At 42.9% G+C, this 14,826-nt stretch overlaps 1 protein-coding gene across 1 annotated transcript in view; it reads right to left on the bottom strand.

Moving 5' to 3' along the window:
- LOC139760689 (uncharacterized) overlaps window positions 1-11,924 on the bottom strand; it is a 102,632-nt gene extending 90,708 nt beyond the window's left edge. Inside the window, exons 1-2 of the mRNA XM_071684256.1 lie at window positions 10,821-11,924; window positions 10,455-10,632 (exon numbers count right to left, since the gene is read on the bottom strand). Of these exons, the coding sequence (XP_071540357.1) occupies window positions 10,455-10,632; window positions 10,821-11,482 (840 nt within the window). The 5' untranslated portion in view covers window positions 11,483-11,924. The remainder of the gene's footprint in view (window positions 1-10,454; window positions 10,633-10,820) is intronic.
- Between the last annotated feature and the right edge of the window lie 2,902 nt (window positions 11,925-14,826).

Below are 14,826 nucleotides of genomic sequence, written 5' to 3'. Positions count from 1 at the left end.
TTGGGAAGTGAGTCAGTTGTTGTTCGCTGATGATACAGCGCTGGTGGCTGATTCATGTGAGAAACTGCAGAAGCTGGTGACTGAGTTTGGTAAAGCGTGTGAAAGAAGAAAGTTAAGAGTAAATGTGAATAAGAGCAAGGTTATTAGGTACAGTAGGGTTGAGGGTCAAGTCAACTGGGAGGTAAGTTTGAATGGAGCAAAACTGGAGGAAGTAAAGTGTTTTAGATATCTGGGAGTGGATCTGGCAGCGGATGGAACCATGGAAGCGGAAGTAGATCATAGGGTGGGGGAGGGGGCGAAAATCCTGGGAGCCTTGAAGAATGTGTGGAAGTCGAGAACATTATCTCGGAAAGCAAAAATGGGTATGTTTGAAGGAATAGTGGTTCCAACAATGTTGTATGGTTGCGAGGCGTGGGCTATGGATAGACTGTGTGCAGGAGGATGGATGTGCTGGAAATGAGATGTTTGAGGACAATGTGTGGTGTGAGGTGGTTTGATCAAGTAAGTAACGTAAGGGTAAGAGAGATGTGTGGAAATAAAAAGAGCGTGGTTGAGAGAGCAGAAGAGGGTGTTTTGAAGTGGTTTGGGCACATGGAGAGAATGAGTGAGGAAAGATTGACAAAGAGGATATATGTGTCGGAGGTGGAGGGAACGAGGAGAAGTGGGAGACCAAATTGGAGGTGGAAAGATGGAGTGAAAAAGATTTTGTGTGATCGGGGCCTGAACATGCAGGAGGGTGAAAGGAGGGCAAGGAATAGAGTGAATTGAATCGATGTGGTATACCGGGGTTGACGTGCTGTCAGTGGATTGAATCAGGGCATGTGAAGCGTCTGGGGTAAACCATGGAAAGCTGTGTAGGTATGTATATTTGTGTGTGTGGACGTATGTATATACATGTGTATGGGGGTGGGTTGGGCCATTTCTTTCGTCTGTTTCCTTGCGCTACCTCGCAAACGCGGGAGACAGCGGAAAAAAAAATAAAATAAAAAAAAAATAAAGCTTGGAGACAGGGCAAGGAATGTGAGGTATTTAGGGAAGCAGAACTGACATGTATGAGAAGCGTGTGGATTGCAGTTGGTTGGCATGTGAGAAAGCTTAGTGAGTGGGAAAGTAATGAAGTTAAATTGCTAGCAAAACGAGAGGTATATAAGCAGGTATGGAGTGGAAGCAGCTTGAAGAAGTACAAAAGAAAGTGGCAGGTCAAGATGAAGGTGGAGGAGCAGAAAAAGAGGGCTAATGGGAAGTGTGGGGAGTGAGTAACTGGGAGAATATGAAAATGTTCTGAAAGAAATTTAACTGAGAAAACAAGAAAACATATGGGAACATCAATGATGGATTAACTGGGGAAGTGGTGACAGGCAGTGATGATGTGAAGAACAGATGTAGTGAGTACTCTGAAGGATGGTTGAATGTGTTCGATGTTAAAGTAGCAGATTTGGGGTGTTTGAATGAGGGACACATGCAAAGTAAGAGTCATGGCAAGTGGTTTTGCAAAAAGAAGAGTGGTGACAGCCTTGCACAAGATGAAGTGTGGTGACTTGTTGATTGGTCAGTTTTGATTTGCAAAGTATGTATGGCTCATGGTGAGGTGCCTGAGGATTGGTAAAATGCCTGTGTAGTGACATTATACAAAGGCAAGGGGGATAAAAGTAAATGTTTAAATCATAAAGGTATAAGTTTGTTGAGTGTACTTGGTAAGTTGTCTGGGAGAGTGGTGATTGAAAGGGTGGTGGTATACACAGAGCTTCAAACTGGGGAGGAATATTGTAGTTTTTGAAACGGTAAAAGATATTTGCTCTGTGTGCAAGAAATACTTAGAGGGACGGAAAGATTTGTATGCGGCATTCGTGGTCCTGGAGAAAACAAATGATAGGGAGGAAAGAGATGCTCCATGGACGGTGTTACAAATATACTGTGTGGGAGGAGAGCTGCTGCAAACACTGAAATTTATATCAAGAGAGTAAGACAGGTGTGCAAATAGGAGGTACGGAAGGTGAGTGGTGTCAGGTATAGGTGGGATTGCAGTAGATGTGAGCAATATCCTCTTAGCTGTAAAATTTGTATATGGATCAAGTTGTAAGGGATGTGAATGCAAGAGTTTTGAAGAGAGGAGCAGGTTTGCAGTCTGTTGGGATGGGGTTGCCTTAGAAGGTGGTGGCATACACAGAGCTTCAGACTGGGGAGGAACACTGTGGTTTCTGAGGTGGTAAAGAATGTTTGCTTTGTGGGCGAGAAATACTTAGAGGGATGGGAGGATTTGTATGCGACATTAATGGTCCTGGAGAAAAGAAATGATAGGGAGGAAAGAGATGCTCCCTGGAAGGTGTTATATGGTTTGGGAGGAGAGCTGCTGCAAACACTGAAGGTTTATATCAAGAGAGTAAGACAGGTGTGCAAATAGGAGGTAAGGAGGGTGAGTGGTGTCAGGTGTAGGTGGGATTGCAGTAGATGTGTGCAATATCCTCATAGCTGTAAAATTTGTAAATGGATCAAGTTGTAAGGGATGTGAATGCAAGAGTTTTGAAGATAGGAGCAGTTCTGCAGTCTATTGGGGATGGGGGTGCCTTGGTGGTGAGTCAGTTGCTTTTTGCTGATGACATGGTGTGAGTGGAAGATTTGAGTGAGAAACTGCAGATGCTGGTGTATGAGTTTGGGAGAGAATGAGAGAGGAAAAAGTGAAGGGTAAACATGAATAAAAGCAAAGTCATTTAAGTTTAGGTCTGGAGAGAGACAGGTTGCATGGTGTGCGAGTTTGAATGGAAAGAAAACAGAACAAGTGGGATGTTTTAGATAACTATGAGTGGATATGACAGCAAATGGAGGAAAGGAAATGGAATTAAGCCATAGGGTGGTAGTGGGGGATAAGGTGTTGAGCGCAATGAGGAGTGAGTAGAATGACAGGTCACTGTTGTTGAAGGTAAAGATGTGAGGTAAGGATGTGAGGCATAGGCTTTAGATGAGAAAGTATGGAAAAGCAGTGAATGAGTTGGAAATGAAATGGATGAGGATAATGTTTTCTGTGAAGGGGTGAAAAGAGTTAATCAAGTAAGAAATTATAGGGTAAGGAGGAGCAAGGTTAAGGTTTGGCCATATGGAGAGTATGATAACGTTTTCTGTGAAGGTGTGAAAAGAGTTAATCAAGTAAGAAATTATAGGGTAAGGAGGAGCAAGGTTAAGGTTTGGCCATATGGAGAGTATGACAGGAAAGGCTGACAAAACATATGTGGAGAAAGGGGAGAGACGAATGAAGATGCAAAGACAGAGTGAAAAAGATTTTGAAAGATTGGTGCTTGAACATGCAGGAGGGAGTAGGGTCTGCATGAAATGGTGAACTGGAGCAATATGGCATTCAGGGGAGCTACATGCTGTCAAGGGACTGAACTAGGGTATATACAAAGGCCTGGGGAAACCACAGAAAGGTGTGTAAGGTCTGGTTTTGGAAAGCGGGCTGTGGCTTCAGTACATTACACATGAAAGCTAGAAAGTGGACGTGAGCAAGAGGTCATTTCTTCCCCTGTTCCAGACACTACCTCTAATGTGGGAAGAGGTGAACAAACAAGAAGAAAGGTATGAAAACAACATTAAAGGTAATGAAACACTGATGCACTCTGAGACAACAATGGCTTGAAAAATTTCCAGTAATGGAATAATCTAAATAAATAAATTTAAATGAATATAATGCAAGGAATTTCAGAGCAGCACATGGCGTAAACTTACTGAAAAGAGTACATATTATAACGAACACTTGATGAATGTACAGTTTTTTAGGACATGGAAAATATTACTAAAAATATGAAAGTATTAATGACTACATAAAGAATGCTTTAACCTTTCACATTAAAGGATGATGAAAACATATTCTGACAGTAAAGTAAGAAAGCCAAAACAGACAAATAATCATTTCCATCTACTTTACACCTGTCTCCACTGTAACTGTCACTGTTGGGTAATGTTTCCTTCATCTTAGAAGCATGCACTGGTACAGCCTATCCCAAACAAGATGTTTGTTCTAACTTCTGCTTATTGTCCTACTGTTATGATTTCTAACGTCTTCCAAGTCTTCGGACTTATTCTCAACTCCCATTTCCTGACACACTTTCACTTTAGCTACACAAGACCCACCAATGATATCCTTTCTTATCTTAATAATGTGTGGTCATCCTATCTAAGAGATTGGAAAATCCTATTTCATAGCCAATGACATTTAAAGTATCTGACAGGATATGATCAGTAGTGGAGGTATGCAAACTCCCCTCATCTAGCTTTCCTTTCTCGCTCTGTTCCTCTCTAGCCAATACACTGACATGATTCCCTCTTTCCCTATTGTGTCAACGACTTTCTTTCTTCAGAAGAAAAGAAATGCACTCTAATACTGTTAACTCAATAAATACATTCCTCCACTTCTTTCGAATCTGCACATCTATATCTCATCTTGTCACTACTTATCTAATTTCCAATTTGGACTTGGATTTAATGCCTCTAAAACATAATTCTTTCTATTTCTCTTTCGCAAGCCCATTGCAACTTTTCCATCTCCTTTGATGGCTCGTAAATTTCACCACTGAATAGCTGCTCACTAAGGATGCTGCTTGAGGGACAGCAAAGATATCGACAATCGACCTTCGCCAAACCAGGGTAGATTCTCACCTTTTCTTTCCACCATTGCAAACTGTCTTCACTTATTCCAATGACTCTCTTTTCCTTGTGATACGTCTCAGTATCTTCCAATGCACTCTTCCCTGCTGCATGTGTCTCTTCTGCTTCATCATCAGTACTGGAAGCAAGAATAGAGGTCACTGCTTCTTCCAATGTTTCATAGGTGTTGGTTGTGTTAACTGTTTGTGTTTTGTCGTCTCTTCTTCATTTTCTAATCGGTTCATCACCTTCATTTGGTGTTCAGTTGAGTCAGCTCTTCACATAGTCTGGCAACTAATGATTTCACTTGATCAGTGATGTGAGAAGAGGAAAAGACTTTATTTTCATATCTTGGATCAAGATATGTTACAATTCTGTTCAAATCTTCACTATCAACACAATTTTTTTTTTCAACATCAGCTCACATTGTTTGTTTCATGACGTTTACTACCTGTATTGCTTTTTTATCTTCTGGTGACTCAATCATCAATTCGACATCTGATTTAAAGCTTGAAAGTGAAGTATCAGTTACTTCAGAAACTGCTGATGTGCTCGGCTGAAGAGTGGTTTTCAAGGAAACTACAAGAGGTATCACATTACCAACTGTAGAAGTTGAGTCACTCAATCTTTTTGTGATATCTTCATAAGGTTCTACAAACTTTTGCACATTTGGAGATCTTTAACCGTTCAATTCAGTGGTGCTGAGTTGCTTTATTTTGGAGTTGGTAACAGCATAGAAAAATAGTGAATCTTTTATTTCTAGTGTTCTTTTCAACATGTGCAAGGTGCTGTTCCATCTTGTGAGTGTATCATGGACAACACATAGCTTGAATTCTTGCAGCCTATCCTGAATCTTTTTTTTAATTTCATCTTGTGCCATCGTTGAGTGATGAAAATGAGTAGCAACGCTATGATATTTCTGAATTATCTTGTGTATTTCATTCTGTGATGATATTCCAGTTATAAAAAGAGTTTTGGAAAGAGGGGCAAGTATGAAGTCTATTGGGAATGAGAGAGCTTGGGAAGTGAGTCAGTTGTTGTTCGCTGATGATACAGCGCTGGTGGCTGATTCATGTGAGAAACTGCAGAAGCTGGTGACTGAGTTTAGTAAAGTGTGTGAAAGATGAAAGTTAAGAGTAAATGTGAATAAGAGCAAGGTTATTAGGTACAGTAGGGTTGAGGGTCAAGTCAATTGGGAGGTAAGTTTGAATGGAGAAAAACTGGAGGAAGTAAAGTGTTTTAGATATCTGGGAGTGGATCTGGCAACGGATGGAACCATGGAAGCGGAAGTGGCTCATAGGGTAGGGGAGGGGGGAAAATCCTGGGAGCCTTGAGGAATGTGTGGAAGTCGAGAACATTATCTCGGAAAGCAAAAATGGGTATGTTTGAAGAAATAGTGGTTCCAACAATACTGTATGGTTGTGAGGCGTGGGCTATGGATAGAGTTGTGCGCAGGAGGATGGATGTGCTGGAAATGAGATGTTTGAGGACAAAGTGTGGTGTGAGGTGGTTTGATCGAGTAAGTAAGGTAAGGGTAAGAGAGATGTGTGGAAATAAAAAGAGCGTGGTTGAGAGAGCAGAAGAGGGTGTTTTGAAATGGTTTGGGCACATGGAGAGAATGAGTGAGGAAAGATTGACCTAGAGGATATATGTGTCGGAGGTGGAGGGAACGAGGAGAAGTGGGAGACCAAATTGGAGGTGGAAAGATGGAGTGAAAAAGATTTTGTGTGATCGGGCCTGAACATGCAGGAGGTTGAAAGGAGGGCAAGGAATAGAGTGAATTGGATCGATGTGGTATACTGGGGTTGACGTGCTGTCAGTGGATTGAATCAGGGCATGTGAAGCGTCTGGGGTAAACCATGGAAAGCTGTGTAGGTATGTATATTTGCGTGTGTGGACGTATGTATATACATGTGTATGGGGGTGGGTTGGGCCATTTCTTTCGCTTGTTTCCTTGCGCTACCTCGCAAACGCAGGAAACAGCGGCAAAAAAAAAACAAAAAAAAAAAAACTTGTATATTATGCACAGAACAATCCAAATTATTTACACCTGACAGAAACAGAGCTCTTTCCATATCTGCTCCTGTACCATGCAAAATGCTGTACATTCATATTAGAAATGTCCCACTTCAAGAAATCATAAAACTTTCAAGAAACATACTCTCCTGTGTGCCATCCTTGTAGTGGCTCAGCACATAACTCAAAGTTCTTTCTTTCAAGGTCCTTACTGATAGCATGTGTAGCTAGACAGCAATGAAACACCTGCTGAGGTATCTAACCACACATCAGTAATGAAGGAAATCTGGCTGTCCTGCTTCACTACATCAATCAATCCTTTTATTTCAGTGTAAAAAGACTCATAGATGTCACTGCATATCAATGAGGAATAAAGGTTTTGCTGCTTCAGCCTGTATTGTAGAGCAGCTTTAGCCATCAGTTTCAGGATTCTCATGTCCTCAACGTGACTGATTGATAAACCATCCATTACTAACATTTCTGCTACACACTCATCCAATTTCTTTGATTTAAAGTTACAAGTATCCCACAATTTTCCCACTCTAAAAGTATTCTTTTACACTGCTTAATGTCTAACTTCACTTTTTGTGGAGTTTTTATCTTTAGTTTCTCCAATAACTTTTTTCTTTCTTCTGCTTCTAACTCTTCAAACTGTTCTTTGTGAAATGACTCCAAATGATTTTTCAAATATGTAGTTCCACATCCCTTTAGTGAATAATCTTTCTTGAACAAAAGACTGCTTTAAGTTATTTGGCTGGAACTCTCTAGACTGGTCCATCTTGGTGATTGGAGGGTGCTGCTGGTGTGTTGTGGCAGTTGTGCGTTGTAAGTGCATGTTGAGGGTGAGTGTGGTCAAATGTGGTTAGTGATAAGTTCGATTGTTTGTTGTGATTGCTTGCTTCAGGGTGGGGGTTGTGGGCAATGGCTGTGTTGACTGAGGTTGTAGTCGTACTTATCAAATGTAATGGTTGATTCTCTCTCTCTCTCCCTACAGACCCACCCTTATCTCCCCTCTTCTTTTATATTCTCTCGCCCACTTGGCCTCCGGTTCTTGACCATTTTCCTTGTGATTGATGACCCGTTGAAATCGGGATTAACACATCAACTTATGAGGTGCGAGAACTATGGTGTACTATGGACATCCTCGCATTGGTCCTGACAATTTTAGCACGTTACACAATGTCACCATATACCAATGACTGCCATTAGAATGCCTCCATGGGATCGTAATCTCTTTGGCCAGTTAGATTCGACATTTGGGGGGAGGGGGGATTGTCCACAGAAGTGCTGTAGGTGGGTGTGGTCGTTGGTGGGGGTGAGGAGGACTTCTGGTGTATGTTTATGCATACAGATTTGATAAATGTGTCAGGGCGATGATCCTATGGGCTGATTAATGTACGAGTGTGTATGGTTAGTAAGCATGTGAATGTGTGTGTCTAAGGGAGGTGGGTGTGTGTATGTGTGTTAGGGAGAGGAAAAAGAATATCCCACACATAAAGAGGCAGATAGAAGCTGAAATAAAAAGAAGCAAGTAAAGATCCCTTTGAATAAAATTCTGTAATCATTAGTAATAAAACGATCATAGTTTATCAAGAAACAAGACAAGGCCTTGCTGATCTTGGCTTTCATTTTCCTCTACTGCAGAAATCCTCTTCCACCTTCTCCAGACAGTACTATTTCTACCCGTTGGAAACTCTCATGATCAGAACTTACGAGGGATGAAAAACATTTACTTTTCCATCCTTCTCAAGTTCATTATATTCCTTAAAGCTTATTCCTTAAAGCTATGCAAAGCTTTAACCTGCTTGGATATATGTTATGATGTTCCAATTTTTCTGAAGTTCAATGCATTATCCATTAATATCCAAGTTACCGACTTGTAAATCAACAGTTTACCAGAACAATTCTTGTGACTAGCTCGTGATGATACAATTTCCACCAGTATCATCAGAGCCAGAATCCAAAGCAGGGCAAGGAACTTGAGACGCGCGAGGAGCACCTACGTACGATGCCAAGATCTCTGGATTTCAACTCTCGGGTGATGGCCACTGGTGGGTGATTCCTGGTGGTGAAGACATACAAAAGGGGCAACTGAAACAAACCACCAAAACATCCCCATAATTTTCTACCACTTCAAACATGGCCGTCTCTCCACGTGTCCCTCGGGACGACACTATAAAACAAGTCATAAGGAGAGGTAACACGGGCAGACTCAAGTACCAGAGGCGGGAGGATTTTGGGTCTTTTTACTTGGGATTCACCCACAAAAAACTGTCGGACACTCTTTTCCCTCCTTCTGTAATATCTCTTCCCCTCCCTCACTTCGGCACTGATGTAGGCCCAAGTGGGGGAAGTCGGACCTTTGACCATAAGCCACAGATGGGAAAGAAAAATGAAAAATGAGGAAGAACAAGACACAGGAGGAAGAACGTGACTTTCTTTCCGTCAAAGGAAGATGAAGAACATCAATACTTTAAGTGGACGACAAAGCGAATGTGGGAATGTCATGGGAACCACTCCCTATTATTTCTGGCCTGACCAGTGGGGTTGGAGTGTGGGGTCCGATTGATGCTCACAAAGTACCACTTGGCATCTTTATCCGTGAATTGGGCAGCCGTGGGACAGGCGAAAGAGCCATAAAACATCTGAAGGCATATCATCTATGTCGAAAAAGGACACATCCGCTCACATTCACTCTCTAGTTGTCATGTGTAATGCAACGAAACCACTGCTCCTTATCCAGATCCATTTATTTATCCTCTTTATCAACTTCTTACTTAATTTCTCCGGATGTCCAAACTATCACAGCACAACCTTATCAGCTCTCTCAACCACACTCTTCTAATTACCACACATCTTTCTTACCCTTTTATTACTTACTAGATCAAAACACCTCACACCACGCTATGTCCTCAAACATTTCCTCTCCACCATATTCATCCTTCTTCCAACATTCTTATATACAGTCCATGCCATGAATCAATTTAACATCGCTTGGAAGAGTATATATTTAACACATTTTCGTCGTCCTATATACCGATCTCTCTCTGTCTCTCTCCATACAAGTACCATAATGCAAAGTACTTTTGGACATTTTCTACTTAACATACTTTCTCAAGCTCTAAAGTATAAGTATATAAACGTATTCTTTCTAGTCAGGAAAGAACAACCAATTTGAAAAATGTCATCTCTGGTCTTATTCTTCTTGTCTTAGATCATCAGTATCTTTGCAAATAAAACTGCCACAAAAATTCTGTTGTTGCATATACATTATGATAGAGCTGCACCATGTGGCTATAAATGTCATATGTAAGTGGTTCTCTGAACTTGAGGAAAGGATTCAAAATTTTCTTACCCATCCCTCGAGTACCTCTCCTGGCTTCCCATTCACAGAGTACATAATTTCTCTGTGAATTCCTTTCCAAAGTAATGGGGAGACACATTAATGCTGGTCCCATATCTAGGTACCATATGACACTAATTGTCACAAATACCTGTTAAATGGCCATGATTATGAATATACATATCAAGGGTATACAGGCAACACAAGAAGTGCATGGTGCATTTTGTGAGGGAAATGACACAAATGAAGACAAAGCTGCCAAAGAAAAGGAGGAGCAAGGAAAAAAAAAAAAATACTTTACCTGGGATGGTCTGTATCTATGGAGAATGGCAAATGAGGTTATGGAAAGGAAACAAATGCAATCTCTTTCCACACAGTATGGAAGATGGTACCATATGCAAGGAAGGAGCCATGTAAATACAGATAGGGTGCCAGAGGTGAAAAGGAGGGTATCACTCACCTGCAATGAGAATGTAAGCTGTAACTCTATATCAAGAGTACCACTGGGAGGAAGGGGAATCTCATTGGAACGGAGGGTACGCTTGGCAGATTGCATCTTTACAGCTAGTGTGACAGAGGCAAGGTCTGCACTCAGAGGGTGTGTCACCTGCAGCCGTGTCACCGTTACATTACACAGCCTGCAACAAAAGGAATGGAAGTTAGTTACAATATTTTCATCATAGAGAGCAGGTGCGTGCTATCATGTCGGCAAGATAAGGAAATATGTATTACCTGCATACCAGATACAAAAATTGCTCCATAAAGTCTGCAAATATGACAGTACTTTAGGTAGTGCGAAGAGGTGAAGAAATACAAAAACAGGTACCTGGTAACACAAGGAGTGTGGTAGAGGCGACGTGGGCGTGCACGCCCACTGATCACTAAGCGTGTTGGACGTCGTGGAGCCACATTCTTGTTTAGAGCCGCCAGGGAGGCTGCAGATGGGCTGCTGCTGAGGCAGGGTGCAAACCCCCCCGACCCTCCACACAGATGACGTGCACTTGTGGAATCAAGAGGTGAGGGCGGCTCTGGAGATGAAGAGCAGTGCGAGGGCACAGGAGAGCTTGGTGGTACTAGGTTGCGCCCGCTGCTGTAAACAGCACTGATTGTTTCCTCTGTTCCAGCAAAGGAGCGAGGCCTCCTTCCAAGCCAAGCTCCTAGCTGTCGTGCAGGGCTAGAGGAAGATACCCGCCACACGGCACCAAGGGATCGACGCGGCCTACGGTCAGGCCGCGGAGCGTGATGGTCAGGGTGCATTGGGCTATTGATGTCACCAACCACCACTGACACGCTGGCGCGCTTCCTGAAGTGATCATCATAACATCTGCTACGGTGGCCGCCATCATCGATGAGTGGTGGGTGTTCTTGGGGTGAAATATTTGCCACGGGGGGCGTGGCAGGTGTGACAGACCACGAGCAACTACGTGGGAAGCCCCCAGCCATGGCAGGGCAGTTTATGGCAGCAGCGTCACATGGGGCATGCACCATCACGCCCACACAACCCACGCTCAACAAACCTAACGTCCATAACCATAAGCAGTGCCAACCAAAGCCACTGTATCAGTGCCACTGACCATTGGCACCAAAGCACCATCATAACAGATTACATTAGCAAATGATGATAGTTTTGTCACACTGAATTGTTTTTGAGTCAAACTACGTATTCTGAAATACTTGCTCCTGAAAAAGAAACACTGATATCCTTATATTATCTGGAAACTTTATACAGTTAATGCACCTCAAAAACCGTTGTGAGTTTTGAACTTCTCTTGATGTGGGGGAAACTGCCCCAGTAATGCAGTGGTTCCCACTGATAATGGGAAAAGGTTAACAAGAGGGAAAGCAAACTAGGAGAAAAACACTGGGGTGGAGTGGTGGAAAGAGTGAACCAGCAGAGAAGGGCGGCAATAGCAGACAGAGTCTTCCCCAGGACTGCGTCTTCATAACCTGCCTGACGCAAGTCGCCTATGTGAGGGCACACAAGTTGATTAATTTCTGGCTCCTGATTCCCTTGTTGAAAGAACAAAATAATGGGCATTTGGCATTTCCATGAATTCATAAAGGAGACCCATAGGAAGGTATACAGGGTATGGCCGTCTTCAGATTGGTGCTGCTTTTTATTTCGTTTCCTAAAGCTCACTTCTGAAAGACTACACTAATCATGAACTGTTTGTTATGATGTCGAACCAAAGGGCATCAAACATATTTCCAAGGGAACTACTGTAACGGAACAAAGCACTGGAGCAGCACACTTGAATTCTGTATCAATCTTGAAGCTCAATTTTTGTGTCAGTGGCCACCCCATGAGTCTGGATCCTGTGCGTCTGTGGTGACCATCTCAAGAACCCCGACACTATGTGTCAAGGGTGATCCTACGAACCCTATCCCCATGTGTCAGTGATTACTCCATGAACCCCGACCCTAGGTGCCACAGTTCAACTCATGAGCTCCAATCTGCTATGTCATGATCATCCCAATAACCTCATCATTGTGTGCTTGTGGCCATCCCATGTACCTAAACCAATGTATGTCAGGGCCATCCCATTCACCTCCACCCCGTGTCTCAGTGGTCATTCCATGTACCCCAACCTCGAGTGTCTGTGGTCATCCCATGTAACCCGATCCCATGCGTCAGCAGTCGCACCATGCAGTCCGAAGATTGTGTGTTAGTGGTCATTCTAAGTAACTCGGGGTGCGACCCCGCGTGTCAGTAATCACCTGAATCTTATCTCTGTGCGTCACTAAGTGGTTTGCCACTATAATTTTACCCCAACCGTGTCACTCACAATCACCTGCACTCGCTCCCCCTCCTCTGTCTGGGATAAACAGTTGGATAGACATCTTGCCTTTCAAGCCATGAGTTGTCAAGCCATCAAAAGCCTAATCTAAATCTAAAGATGATGGGTAAGGAAGGTATGTACAGAAGCGAGATATTCGGTTTCATCTTCGAATGTAGAAGTTTGATTGATAAAACGAACAATTATATTAACTATCAAAGTACTCTGTCAGTTTGGAAGGTCTAACCTGCAGTTCGGTCTTAGATCTACCTTATATTACGTATAATTTACGACGGTTTCAGAGGCTCTTGAGAGAGCAGAAGAGGGTGTTTTGAAATGGTTTGGGCACATGGAGAGAATGAGTGAGGAAAGATTGACCAAGAGGATATATGTGTCGGAGGTGGAGGGAACGAGGAGAAGTGGGAGACCAAATTGGAGGTGGAAAGATGGAGTGAAAAAGATTTTGAGTGATCGGGGCCTGAACATGCAGGAGGGTGAAAGGCGGGCAAGGAATAGAGTGAATTGGATCGATGTGGTATACCGGGGTTGACGTGCTGTCAGTGGATTGAATCAGGGCATGTGAAGCGTTTGGTATAAACCATGGAAAGTTGTGTGGGGCCTGGATGTGGAAAGGGAGCTGTGGTTTTGGGCATTATTGCATGACAGCTAGAGACTGAGTGTGAACGAATGGGGCCTTTGTTGTCTTTTCCTAGAGCTACCTCGCACACATGAGGGGGGAGGGGGATGGTATTCCATGTGTGGCGAGGTGGCGATGGGAATGAATAAAGGCAGACAGTGTGAATTGTGTGCATGGGTATATATGTACGTGTCTGTGTGTGTATATATATGCGTACATTGAGATGTATAGGTATGTATATTTGCGTGTGGACGTGTATGTATATACATGTGTATGGGGGTGGGTTGGGCCATTTCTTTCGTCTGTTTCCTTGCGCTACCTCGCAAACGCGGGAGACAGCGACAAAGCAAAATAAAAATAAATAAATAGTTCTTCTTATCCCATTTAGGCTGCTAGAAGGCGGGCCCGTAAGCATACGGATCTTAGGAAGCTTGTGATCGAAAACTAAGGTTCAGTCAAGACTGGAGAAGCACTTCACGATCCCCTATGGAACAAACCCTTACATCAGTCAATCCTATCTCCCTGGTGACATGGCCATCGTATTCATCCACATCTCTCTCTGAGGCGAGTGGTACGTGCTAGTCTTGCCTTATGGCAAAATCTTACCGTAAGAACTCGTAGACAGGTACTCAATATAGAACGCTTAGCAGGAACGTTGTCAGGTTTCAAATTTCTTCAGTATTTCCATGAAAATGACAGTGCATCATTTTTCCATGATATACATTGATTATGGATGAACTGAACACAAACATGCATCTACGATAAGTCAAGATATGCCTGCAGATGACTAAACCGCCAAAGGCTGAAAAAATACGTTCCCAGAGAAGGCAGAGAATCTCTTAGTAATCATTTGTTCAGGTCGTATTGCAGTCGGCCCTAACGCTGACTTCGAGGGTTCTGTCCATAACCTCCAAGCTGCTGATCTAGGTCGTTGGTCGATCAAGCCAAGCCGTTGGAGGTCGCGGTCTGTACGCCCAGTAACCACATCATGGTTGGTTAGATACACTGGGTAAATATTTACCCAGAGCCTTCTGAAATGTCTTCAGTGAGTTTCTGGCGGTTGCAGGCAATGAGTTGAACGTCTTGGGGCCGTTGGTTCAACGTGTTTCCTCTCGTTGTGCTTAACATATCTTTTGATGTCATTAGTAATATTTGCCAGCCTTCCATGCCTGTCGTGCTATCTAGGCATAATCTTTTAAGTATACGTTGGGAACAATGCCATCTATTTTTTCTCAAATGTAAACAATGATAAAACTTTTCCGTCTGGACTCAGAGGGCACAAACTTCAGTCGTAAGCAGTACTTAAGAAACACAAAAGAATTCAAACAGCAACAGACCACTGGGTCCTTTCGAGGCTGTTTGTAATAGTAAAAGATATCAGAAACTTGCAGAATAGTGTGGTACAAGTAACAAGGCAT

Source organism: Panulirus ornatus, chromosome 37 (assembly GCF_036320965.1).
Source record: "Panulirus ornatus isolate Po-2019 chromosome 37, ASM3632096v1, whole genome shotgun sequence".
NCBI lineage: Eukaryota > Metazoa > Arthropoda > Malacostraca > Decapoda > Palinuridae > Panulirus > Panulirus ornatus.
The sequence above is the reverse complement of the archived record's forward strand: the minus strand, read 5'-3'. Positions and strand labels throughout refer to the sequence as shown.